Genomic DNA, 13,810 nt, shown 5'->3' on the forward strand with positions numbered 1-13,810 from the left:
AGAATTTAAATATCTGGGTATTACCATTATTAAGGATTTGTAAAAAATCCCCCAGATTAACCTGAATAAGATCATAAAAGAAGTGGATCGTACATTTGCAAAATGGAAAAATCTCCTACTGACAATCTACGGCAGGGTCAACTTGGTGAAAATTGTCATCTTGCCCAAGTTGACTTACCTGTTTAATGCCATCCCCCTAGAATTCCCCAGTAAAGATATATGTAAAATCCAGAGCAAGATCAGGAGTTTTGTATGGGCTAATAAGGGTGCAAGGCTGTCCTGGAAAAAGTTAAGACATCGGCTGATCAAGGGAGGATTGGTCTTACCGGATATTAGTTGGTACTCGGTTGCTTTTCAATTTAAAAACATCAGGATGTTACTTGTAAAATCAACGATTTACATAAAACAAAAGAACCACCAACGACAGACAATGGTTAAGCACTTGAATTCCCTGGTACAATTCTATCTGAAAAGGTGCATCCACTTCCAACATCCGTCGTTGAAAGATGCTCTAATGGTTCCAAAAGTTCACAAACATAAGGAAGGTGCACTCAATGTAAAAGTCATTCAGATTCACAAGTATTATCCGTTGTGGTTTCAAATTTATTCCAAATTTAATCGGCAAACAGCCAACGCGTTTCGTCCCTTTTGCCAGGGGACTTCTTCAGGGCTGCAGAAGTAACATGAAAACATATAAACACATAAAAAAGCACAAATATAATCCGACAACCATCAAGTATACATAACAAAATACACATATATAAATACAATTTTGATCAGTAACAATTAAACACATATATACAACAGTGTATGTATAAAATGACAATCGACACACACATAACATATAACGTATTATGTTAGATATATAATGCAGATAGGAAGCTAAAACGTGCTTTTTTTAATCTAAAAAATGCATATATTCTTTAATTAATAAAGAGAAAGCTACTCAAAACAGACATGCAAAGAAAGGAAAAAGGAGAAAGGAAAATGCGAAAGGATTAATTGTGAAAAACGATTATAAAGCAAAAAAAGTAAAGTTAAATGGAAATTGAAAATATATAAAACCAACATAGTAAGATAAGGAAGAGTAAATAAGCTCTAAAACAGGACATGTTGCTTGGCATTAAAAAGACATATGTATAACGTCTCACCTAGAAGTCAGATGAGATAAGGCTACTTATCGACATTTCAGCTCAAAAGATAGCCAAAAATCGTCCGAGAACCGCGCAATGTTCATCATATGTGTATCCCAATCTGAAAGTCAGAGTAACAGGGGGCAAATGGAAGTATAATCTATCTAATCTAAGGCACGTCGCTAAAGTATTGTGAAAACAAAACTGATGTCAAAATAGGTATGTTCCTGAGGGTGACTTACATATTCATCCAGGGTATGTAGCAGCCGGTTTGAATATCGTCAAACATACCCATTTTTTACGATGCATGTTCCGACCAACTTTATTAAGCATCACGCATTCGAACATCTTTATCGTTTTTGTACAATGTGAGCTATTTTCGTTTTCAATGACTTCCTGACTCTAGTGTTTTGTTATTATTCATAGATATGTCCCCTGACGAAGGTCCGTCCGGGACCGAAATGCATTGGGCTATTTTCCGAAATGTTTAACGTTTGGATGTAAAATGGATGAATATTCATTTGATATGATTTACTAAACATCAATTGAAAGACACGACCAAAGCTTCGCTGCATCTTATTTTCTCACAATTCATGAATATTCAATGACTTAACTTTATCAACCCCGGTTTATAGGGGCCTCGAGCTGTGCACAGGGGGACGTCTCCTAACTCTAGGATACGCTTCATTTGGTTTACATGTTTCAATAAATCTCATAAAGAGGCAACATTTCTATACATCATCTGTGGTTGTTCTGCCAAGATTCTTTTAAGATATTCATCTGTGGGTCTCGGGCTCGCTATGACACTGGATTAAAGCTAGCCTGGCTGATATGGGGTGATACACCAAAACCGGTCCCAGGAAGCTTATTATCCGATCCAGGGAGGAACTGGTCTGCCAGTTCAGGCTGGACTGATCCCATAGGGAGCAGGGTCAAGACTGATTTGCATATGGCTGGGTCCAAACTGGGGTGTCATGATGAGCAAAAAACGATTGATTTAACCCAGATCAGTGACTGAGGGTGAATGTTTGACAATATTCAGCATTCCGTCCATCATCTTTTAGTCTTGCTATAGTCGCGCTAAGTGGGAAGGGTAGGCCCAGACGTGCGTCCTTTGCTAGCTATACCCTGGATTCAAGATAGCCTGGCTGATAAGGGGTGATACCCCGAAACCGGTCTCAGGACCTGAGCACATATAGTTCACTTTACTAGGGACTTAAGTAAGTTAAATATGCCAATCGTGGATAAGCCAATGCTACCATGTTTAGGAGAATGAACACATGCACTTTGGCACTGGTTCTAAAGTCATAAGAGTCCTAAGGTCAACAAAAACAGATCAGCAAAAAATTAGTCAAAACAGGCAAAACGTTTGGGGAGGAAGACCACCCTAAGGCTGACAGGTCTAACAAGTGCATCTTATTCTACACTCAAATGGTTTAATTAATCTCCAAGCACCTCTTTGGGACAATGTTGGGCTGTTAATTGACAGTGCTCCTTTCAGCTGGGCTTCCTGGAATCAACAAAATATCCTAAAGCTGTCACAGATCTTGACGGCGGGGCAGATGAAAACCTTTCAAGATCTACAAGACCAATATTCAATCACAAAGTGGCGCCCTCACTTAATACTACCACTTGCAAGATTCTCCGCTGCAGAAAGCACGGCTTTAAAGACTCCATACTACATATGTACTGGCTAAAATGGGGAGCATACGGGAAACTGATATCAGGACTGTGTGACTTGCTATATGTGTGACTTGCTGATAATCATGCAATACTCAAAACCAACCTCTCAGGCCCTGCTCAATTGTTGGTGATACCATTTGTCTAGAGACTTGACAGATAAGACTTGGCCAGCCCTTCTTGTTACAATGACAAGCACCTTTGGGAATCGCTACTGAAATTTAGCTACTTCAAAATGTTACATGATTGGCACTGGACCCCAGACAGACTGTTTTGTGCTTGCTTGATTCGTACCGATGCCCGATGGAGATGCAGTGACCCTGGAGATAGCATTATCTGCATTCTTTAGTCATGCAATCTCATGCAACCATATTGGATGGAAGTCTGGGGCTCCATACTCCGATCCAGTGATCTCGCTCTTTGCCCTTCTGTAAAGCTGGTTATACTTTATGTCATTCCAACAGGCTCAGGCTTGGATAATCATAAATATCTATGGCTAGCCACTGATATGACGACGGTTAAGCTGTGCATTCATCGTTGACGTAAATCATCTTCCCCGCCTACCCTGGATCACAGCGATGGAGATCATGGCCTCTCATGAATGCCTGATTTATAAACTCAATGACAAACTGCACATCTTTGACTCTATATGGAGTCCATAGCTGTCCCATCTAGATCGAGATACTTGATATACCCCACCCATTTACTTTTTTGCCTCATGGGCTCCGTTAGGTCCCCACAGTGGCGTGGGTTATCTCAACCGTGATGATTTGGCATTGTAAGTAGATTACTTAATTTTTTTTAATATTACTGAGGGATAATGTACACTATGGACTTCTACAGCAGCCTATTTTCGACACTAGCTCTTCCCCAAGTTTTAACTATGTAAGATGCTTTTATGTCACCTATTCATTTAATTGGGCTGAATTATTGACAAGTGTTGAATTATCTTCAATGTACCTACCTTGTAGGGCTGTTTTCTTAGCTATAATCTTATCACCAACACGTACTTCATGGAATAGGGGCATTTGCTTATTATTTGTATAACAACTGCATACTTAATGCAGACTCTTTAAAAAAACAGAAAAACAAGCGTGTACCCAACACAGCCCGAATATGCAATGAACTGAAAATTGAGGAACCTAACCGCACTACCTACCATCACCTACCGACCACACGTATAGGTTTGGCAGCAATGAGTATCCATAGTAACCAAGAAAACACACATTTAATAGAGCCTCCAGGTGTTAACCCACTCACAAATATGCAAATGTAACATGCCCACCTAGCTGACAACACACCACCACAAAATTGGATCGAACTCCTCTCTGCAATGGCAACGTGTAGAAATCCATTTCGAAACTACACTAATGGGAGACTGGGCACGGAAAAGTGCTACTTAACAATAACAATTCGGACAAAAAAAAGTTACAAAATAGAGAACTCATATGTTATACCACACACTTTGCTATACAACAGTATATTTAGATGAAAAATGAACAGATGCAAGTAGAGCAAACTGACTTCTCTGAAGTTACTGTTTTATATGAATGAAGAAACTGAGAAGTGCAAAGTGTGAGAAAGTGCCCTCTTTCTGCATTGTTGCCCCCACTTTTTGCTGAACCGCTGATGTGCTTTGACTTAGTGTGCCCTGGGCTCCTACCAATCAGGTACCCAGGGCCTATGTTTTTTCCCTAAAACTGCATTGAAAACAAAACGCAATTGGCATCTCTGGCCACAGGTCAGCCCCGGGTAAATGGTACCACAGGTACCGAGGGCACTGTGCCCAGAGAAGGCCTCTAAGGGCTGCAGCACGTATTGTGCCACCCTTAGCAGCCCTGTACCGTTACACTCACACACTGCCTTTGCAGGCTGCGTGTCTTGGTGCAGAACGAAGTGAAGAGTCTACATGGCACACATCCCTGTGTGCCATGCCTACAACTCACTGACCTGGCGTAGATCAGTCACCCTTTTAGCAGGGTGCCCTATATCAGAGGCGAGGGTACAGGTGCATGAGCCCTGTACACCTACAATGTCTAAGTCCATTCATAGACATTGTAAGTGCAGTGCTGCCATTAAGAGTAAATGGTGCTGGGAGTTTGTCATTAAGAACTCCACAGCACCATAATGGTTACACTGAAAACTGAGGAGTTTAGTATCAAAAGCGACCTACCAATAGTGTCCAGGCTGAGTGGCTGCTTTCAGCTGCCACCACCAGACATGTTCCTGGACCCCTAGGTCGAGAGCCTGTTGCTCTCAGGGGCCTGAAACAATGCACATCCTAGGACTAGGAACCAAGCCTCCTCCCCCAGGATGGGCAGCGTCCGCAAAAGGGAAGCGTCAAAGGCTTACCACCTTTGTAAGCTTCTCTAGGCCACTTGCTGCTTTCAGCAACAGGTCCCCACTGCCTTCAAAAGAAAAGACTCTGTCTGCCGTGAACACCGGATTTGTTCACCAACAGTCTCCAGGTCCGGCAAAGTCCGCAAGTCTGCACCACTCTGCACCCGACGCCCACAGCCTGAGTTAGAGGTGCCCAGCACCAAGAGGAGGTCTCCCCGGCGATCCTGACCTGAAATCCGGTGACCCCTGACCTGCCTCAAGTCTCCAGCCGACGCCTGCAGCCTCAAACCGGAAGGTCCCCCCAACCACGAACAGGAGCTGGTAAGAAGATCTGACCCTAGAAGGCACCCCTGCACCTGACGCCCCTCTGCCTTGGGTGACCCAAACGACAGTGCCTACCCAACCCCCGGCATCCCAACTTACCTCTGCAAGTGGTGGTCAGACCCGGAAGACCTTCGACCCCACGCCTGCAGTGTGTTTGCAAACTGGAGACTCCCTACTGAAAGCTACAGGGCGCCAGACACCAAAACAGTACTCTGCACCCAGCTGCCCCAGTGCCGCTGAGGGTGTACCTTTTGTGCTGGCTTGAACCCCCATTTGCCCTGAGCTTAAGTCTAGGAGCTTTGCCAGTGGCCTGCTAGTCAGCAGCCACCAAACGGAGGCCCACATCCCCCATTGGATAACATTGGGCCTCAGCACTCTGCACCCAGCCGCCCTAGTGCCGCTGAGGGTGTAACAAGAGTGCATCCTTGACCCTGGGGAACCCTGTGTCTACCCCCAGAATACCAAGTCCCACAACTGAATACTTATCTGTGAACCGATAACCCTATTCTCCTCTATAGGATAACACTGACTGAAAAGTGTGGAGTTGGAAAATCTAAAAAACCCTTTAAAACTGTAACTGAATAACAAAAACGGTTCTACTTACCTGTTTACAGGAAATGTCCCAGTGCAAGTATCCAGGTATACTGAACTGTGTAAGAAAAGTAATATGTAAAGTAATCTACTTGACATTCTACTAAAAAGCCAATACAAAGTATATGTACAGTATATCAAAAGCATTGCATTACAAGTAGCTCTACAGTAATCAAATCAAAGTGCATATACAATTGCAATTCAAACTGTTTACAAACTGCATTACTAATGTAAAGTATGTAATTGTTTACCTGAGCCAGGCTTGCTTGGTTCTAGAAAATAAAATGACTAAAAGAATGTTTTTATACAAAACCAATTAGTCTGAAGTTCAGTCTTTGAGTGTGTGATATCATTTGCTGATTGAGTGTGTACAACAAATGATTAACACTACCCTCTGATAAAGCCTTACTGCTCCCCCACACTACCACAAATAGACAGTAAGGTGCGATCTACTTTTACTTCTGCCTACCTTTGTGGTTCTACTGGGCTCTGTGCACACTATACCTCACTTTCGTATAGTATATACAGAGCCAGCTTCCTACACAAAGCAATACCCTAACACAGTTCCTCCTTTATTTTAAGAGATGCAAAGAGAACCCTATGGTACTTACACACTGCTGTCTGTCAGAGACATGGTGTCTGCATCACTTGACATGCTTTGTTGCTCACTGTCATTGGCACTGGTAGCCGGTGCCATGGCATAACCTGTGTTAACATAGTAAGGGACGGCTGGCTCTTTCCAGGTTCCTGGCCTGCAATAAAGGAAAAAAATAGATATTCATCACTAAGGTGCTTCTGCATCAGCTACTCGTAGAGGTCAATGTCATGCATCCTCATTTCTCCATCATGGGAATTGTATTTCTCAGATTTTACAGTTTTGAAAACAATGCGACACGTTCTTACCTTGACAAAGTAGGGGAATGATTAGGGCAAATTCAACAGGGTGATTTCCTGCACCAGACAGTGTATGTTTCTTAGCCACATTAATGTTCCACCACCAGTCATCACCAAAACTCGCAGCAGCAGCACTGCTTCTGCTCATATAGTTTTGCTGGTAGCTCAAGGCAACGCTTTTATATTTCTTTTACAACAAGTTTTAGATGACTTGCACTTGCAGGGTGAGAGCTGTCCCTGTGCTCTGACTGTTTTGATTTGTTTTTTCAAATTCATGATCATGCAGGATCTGTTATTTAAATTTTCAGCGTTTTTCTTTGATTTATTTCCACCAGATTGCTTCAATTCTAATGCTAGTTCCAAGCAGGTGAAAAGGAGTGCCATATCTCCCTGCACCAAGAGAAGCTGGGATCCAGTCTGCTTTCTTTTGTCCTTCCCTATTTAGCTTTTCTTTTAACCTACTACTAGCCATAGCAAGTCCCTTCCATCAGTCTCTTAGCTGAAAATGTTCAGGACCTTTATAACGAGGCTGTTGCTGCAGGTGATTAGCCAATGCATGAGTGGGTACATGCAGCAAAAGGCAGCCAATTAGCCTCAATGCAGCAAAAGGCAGCCAATTAGCCTCCATCCACGCACATGAAGAACACAGAGCAAAATGCCCTGTGCCCTAGAATTGTTTTCATTTTTGAACACAAGAGATATCCAGGGCAGACTGGCCTCATTTTTAGGTTTCACCTGCACAGCTCTTGCGCTGCTTGTAAAAATCTCTTGTAAAGAGAAAAGAGATCTAAAAATTGACTTAGAGCCTGCCCATTACTTAACTTTATTTACTCTCATTTCCTTGCTTTTTATTGGTCAGTGCATCCTCCTTTCCTCCAGCTACCTCCTGGGCTTCTAGTCTTAATCCCTGCTGTGGAGCATGGACCACGTACAGCTTCCTGTGGCCAGGGTGCTCCCACTGGCCAACGTTTCCACAGGTACTTTTTTGTTACTTTTTGGCATGCCCTCTTATTGAGTGAATGCCCAAAAGTAACCCTCCTTCCTCTTTGTATCTCCCTCACCCTCCATTGCTTTTCACCCATTCCACGCCCTTCACCTGCTCTCCTATATGTTTGGGCACCCCCTCACTCTAAGATGTGTTTAGCCAACCCCCTCATGTTGCTTGTTGTTTATCCATATTTTCATGTCCGTGTATGTGGCATGGGAGTGGTTTGGTTTTGTTTGATATCAGGGCTGGGCCTGGAGACAGGGTGACATTTGTTATTTTAGGAGTTAGTTACCAAACATGAGCAAGAATCTGTACATGGAGCCAAGCCACTGCAGATGTGCAGACTTTTCTTACTGTGTATTATAGCACGGGGTGCTTTAGAACAGGAAACCTGCTTGCCGGGAAACACATGCCATTTTCGCTTGTGTTTTTCTGATGACTTCTAACTAATTTTTGTGTAACCTTGGCAGAAGAGACCAGGCTGCCAGGAGGAGGAGAATATTTGAAGCAAAGATTCTACATTATTGATTTCATGATATGAATTAAGGTGTTCTGCAATACGTACAGTCACATTTGTAGAATAAAAAGCCCAGGGCTGAAGTATATATTATTTAATTTAATTCGAAGGAATTAAGCCGAAAAAGCTCTTTTATTTTGGAGATATTGTATCGCAGATGCCAGAAGACAACTCTATAAAGTATAAGAAATTCAACTCTGAAGTTGGAAATTGATTCATTCACATTTGGTTTATATAAAACCAATGCACTCTACACCACTTTACTCAAAACCAATACACTATACACCACTTTACCCAAAACTAATACACTCTACGACACTGCACTGTATGCAAATCTAACCTACAACACTCTAGTCTAAGCCAATCTACTCACAACACTCTAGTCTAAGCCAATCTACTGAACAACACTATTCTACGCCAATCTATTCCACAACACTGTACTCACTCTACAACACTCTACGCCACTCTACAGCACTGCACTCTGCAGCACTACACTCAACACCACTCTAATCTACTGTGCACCACTGAACTCTACGCCACTCCAGTATGAGCCACTCCATATACTCTGTACCACTTCACTGTTTGCCACTTTACTCGGCAACACTGCTCTCTATGCCACTGCACTCTACGCCAATGAACTCTACACCACCCCTCTATACCCACTGTACTCTACCTTGCACCACTCCACTCTAATCTAAAACAATCTACTTTATGCCATTACACCCCAAGCCACTGCAATCCATTCTGCTCCACGCTGCTGTACTTTACGTCACTACACTTTACTCCAACACACTCTACACCACTGTACTCAATACCAATGTACCCTACACCACTGAACTTTGCACCACTTCACTCTAGGCCACCCTGCTCCACTCTACGACACTCCACTATATGACACTACACTCTACGATACTCCACTCAATGATGCTTTACTCCATTAACCTCATCTCCACTCTATGACACTCTGCTCCACTCTGTGCCACTCCACAACACTCTAATCTACAACACTAGTCCACTCTGAGAAGCTCTATGCAACTCTCTCTATGCCACTCCATGCCATTTTACTCCACTTTATTTTACGGCACACTACTACACTGTTGCCCACTATACTACTCCACTCTACACTATGCCACTCTACTCCACGCTATGCCACTTCCCTCTATGACACTTAGCCCACTCCACTCTGCTCTATGCCACGTGACTCTGCAACACTCTACTTCACTCTATGCCAGGGGTCTCCAACCAGTTGATCGCGAGCTACCGGTAGCTCGCCGACCCTCTGAGAGTAGCTCGCACTGCTATCTATATTGCAACGTCATTTCAGCATTTTATTTTGTTTCCCTTCATTGTTTTTCACAGCTTTCAGCCCTTGCCTGCCCTCACACAAACCAGCAGCTCTGATTGGCTGAAGTGAGCTCTGCTGCGGCGGGGCGGGTTGAAGAACGTGACGTTTTTCCTCTTAGTCACGTGCCACCTATCTTTTCCAGGCTGGCACCGCGCTCCTCATTTACTTTCCATTTGGGCCTCCCGGAGCCGCTGCTGCGAGGTAAGTGGGCCCCAGACCGAGCAGCAGCAGAGTCGTTAAAATCGAATCAGTGCATGCAAGGCCCTTTCAATTTAACGTTGTCTGTCATTGAGCTTTAGATCTGCCTTCGGTATTAAAGTGCAGTGGCAGGCAACCTTAAAATTAAAAGTCCTTTCAGGCACTGGGCCGATGCTGCGGTGGCAGCCGATGGTAAAATGCAAGGTTCTTGCCTGCACTAATCCGCTTTGACTGACTGTACCACGCTTTCATTTGCCTTCGCGTAGTAGTCCGTGAAAGCGGATTAGTCAATGAAAGTCCATCCAAGTACCTTTGATTTTAACATCGGTTGCCACCGTGCTTTACATCTGCATTAAGCAGGAATAAAGCGCGGTGGCAGCCAAAGTTAACATCAAAGGTCCTTGCAGGCACAGAACGTTACCACAGTGGCAGCGAATGTGGCAGCCAGTGCTTACCTGCAGTGAACAGCTTCAAATTCATGCAAAGGCAAATATATAGAGTGGGGTAGCAATCAGAGAAAGCCTTTCACTGATTACTACACCGCGCTATATATTTGCCTTTGCACGATTGTGAAAGCTGTTTAAAGAAGGTCTGGTTTAGACTAGCATGCACGGACCTTTGATTTTAACATCGGCTGCCACCATGCTTTACATTTGTCTTAACCAACAGTAATAAAGCACAGTGGCACCACACGTTCAAATTAAAAGTCCTTGCTTGCACTGTGCTGCTACCGCGCTTTTAATCTTCCTGCTATAAAGCACGGTGGCAGCAAACACAAAAATCCAAGGTGCTTGTCTGCATTGAACTGCTTTCACATTCATGCAAAGGCAAATATATAGCGCGGTGTAGTAATCACTGAAAGGCTTTCACAGATTACTACACCTCGCTATATATTTGCCTTTGCATGACTGTGAAACCTGTTCAGACTCCGAACATGCACGGACCTTTCATTTTAACATTGACTACCACCGTGCTTTACATCTGCCTTAACAGTAATAAAGCACAGTGGCAGCTGACGTTCAAATTAGTCCTTGCATGTACTGTGCTGCTACAGCCAGGGCCGGCTCTATGTGCCACCGGGTGCTGACTTCGTGTGGGGGCGCCAATATTATAGTATGTTCCTGGCCTCCAGCAAATTTCAGCCAACAATAAAAATGTCAAACTGGGTGATGAATGTACTTCTTGGAAAGAGAAAGAGAGAGATTGTGTAATAATCTGTAAACTTGCAAAGGAAGTTATTAATCACAATAAGGTAGCACAGAGGGTTAATATGCCTGCTGCAAAGAAGGTGCATATCACAAAGTGCATATATAACGTAATGTAAATAGGTCAGTGGGTTACTACTTTGGTCAGAGAGACCATATTGTTGCTAGCTCTTTAAGAGTTAAAATCCTAATGTAGAACAGTGGGCAATAGGCTGGCTGGACCGTTGTGATTCCCCCCAGTTGTTGCAAAATAGGTTCGTTTGGGAAGAAATCAATTATTTTTAGAATCCCCCAACCATGGTGTTAGCCTGGTTTAAAATCTATGTTTCCAATTCTGCCTCTCCTGACCAAGCACTCAAACTATCCTGCCTACTAGTACGGATGACCCGTGACTCATATACCTTCTTGTCCTCTGTCTTATCTGTAACATTTCACTGATTGATTGTCTCTGTGTAATGGATTTTGAAGCTATTAATTGAAAGGTTTTGAAGCGTCTTGACAACACAAATTCAAAGTCATTCCTTTCAGTGTTTCTAAGGAACTCTTAAGTATTTTGTTCAAACCACAGTATGGGCTCTGAAGAAATTAGGCTTAAAGTCAATGAAACTGGGCGTGGTGGGTCTCTCGGAAAAATGTGCGAGTTGCTTGGGGTTTAGTAGCTCACCACGATTTTCACTGACCAGAAGTAGCTCTCACTACACAAAAGGTTGGAGACCCCTGCTCTATGCCATTCCACTCTCCTACACGACTCCACTCTATGACAATCTATTCCACTCTATGCCGCTCTTCAACACTCTATCCTTCAGAACAGAAGGCCCAGTCTGCAAGTTAAGGTTTCAGTGTGGTGAGGCACTAGTAGAAGGAAGGGTGTGGAGCAGCCCGGGTTCGCCATCGCCTACAAATGCCCTCTTCTTTGCACCTAGGTTTTCTCCTGGCTGTCACCACTGGGATCCTTGTGTGCAGGTGTTGTAAAGAATATAGTGGCCACTAAGAAGTTAACCACCTTCTAGTGCTGCTGGACTAGTAAGAATTGGGAAAGGCATCTATAACTTCTTTTAAACGTTGCCAGATGTGCTGGCGTCAAGGTCGCCTGGACGAAACATAGCCCACAATGGTAGCGGCAGCCCTTGCGGTCCTTCTTTGTCTTAGGATTAATTACAGTTTTTATTACAGCAGTCAGTCACTGCTGTTATTTCATTATTCCCACGGACAATGAATGCTCAGGGCCGTGTTCAATGCCTTTTTTTGTAAGAAACAGGAATTAAATGAGGTAGCACTGGCATTTGGTGGGGCGCTTTGAAGCCCTGGTAATATCTGTTCTAGCAAACACTGATGACCTGGTAGAGGGTGCCCAACATAGGCCCAGGAGAGCCCGACCCCTGCAGTTTTTTTAGATAAAGGAGTGAGACATTTGCATATGGCGGTGATCTGCAAAAGAAGCTTGCAGTATACCATGGGTATGGGTCATAGGTAGGTTGAGTCCTGCTGTAGAGACATGGGTAAACCAGTCTGATTGCAGCATCCTTTTATACTTCGGGTAAATGCCGTATGTACAGTTTACCTTAGAATTAGGGCTCTCAGTTTTATGGTATTTATTTTTTGAACATGTCCATCTGTATTTATCCATATTTATTTTTTGCCAACTAAATCTGTTTTTAACCATATTTATTATGAGTTTTGGGAGAAAAAAAATAAAGCTGAAACAGGTATATTTCCACAATTTTTTTAACTAATAAATATACAGTCATGCTTGAATATCTGCCAGGTTTCAGTAATATGAACACCCGCAGAAGAAAAATCAATGCACTTATATGAAAATATGCACTTTTCAGATCAGCCTTGCTCATATCTACTGGTGTTTAAGCCTCTTTACTGAAATTCCTTTTTTTAACCCACTTACTTACCTATCAATCCACACAGTTATAAGCCTGGCAGTCATGACAAAGTGTATTTAGAATCACTCAAAAAGCACCTAATTTCTGCTTTTATCCACATTTAAAAATAAATACAGACAAGAAAATGAATGGTTTTCTGTCTTTATTTATCTGTAACAATCAGTAACAAGCAGTAACAAGCATTTTCAATACAACAGGTCTCACATTATTAAAGTTTGAGCTATTGGTGTTGCACTCTTTAGCAATGCCAATAGCTCAAACTTTAATAATGCGAGACCTATTGCATTGCAAATGCTTGTTTAAATCATCATGAACATGATGTATGCTGTCTTACCTAAACAAAATGGACATTACCATTTTCATGCATTTCCTTTTGTGTCAATTCTATTCTTACATATTGATGGTCACAAATATTCACATATATTCCTCAGCCTGTTATTAGTAGTCATTTTATTAAATTGTACCACGCAGTCGAGCACTGAGCCTTGTTCTCTTTCCTTCTCTAACCACATGCACTGTTAGTTTCAGTGTTTCCACGAGCAGAAACTATTCGTAGGGCATTTTTTTCTAGTTCAACTTGAAGAAATTATGTTGCGTCTTTATAAAAACGTCTTTTTTATGTCATTGAAATGTGTATAGTTACACAAACGCGCTCTACATTTATATTTATTCCCCAGTCATTTCACGATTTACACAAATG

General features: G+C 42.8%; 1 protein-coding gene across 4 annotated transcripts in view; it reads right to left on the reverse strand.

Moving 5' to 3' along the window:
• The window catches only part of AXIN1 (axin 1), a 263,208-nt gene that overhangs the window by 148,430 nt on the left and 100,968 nt on the right, over nucleotides 1-13,810 (reverse strand). For all 4 annotated transcript variants that reach the window (XM_085632196.1, XM_085632199.1, XM_085632198.1 and 1 more), the window contains one exon: nucleotides 6,680-6,820. In XM_085632196.1, coding sequence (XP_085488322.1) covers nucleotides 6,680-6,820 — 141 coding nt within the window. The remainder of the gene's footprint in view (nucleotides 1-6,679; nucleotides 6,821-13,810) is intronic.

Source organism: Triturus cristatus, chromosome 10, assembly GCF_964204655.1.
Source record: "Triturus cristatus chromosome 10, aTriCri1.1, whole genome shotgun sequence".
NCBI lineage: Eukaryota > Metazoa > Chordata > Amphibia > Caudata > Salamandridae > Triturus > Triturus cristatus.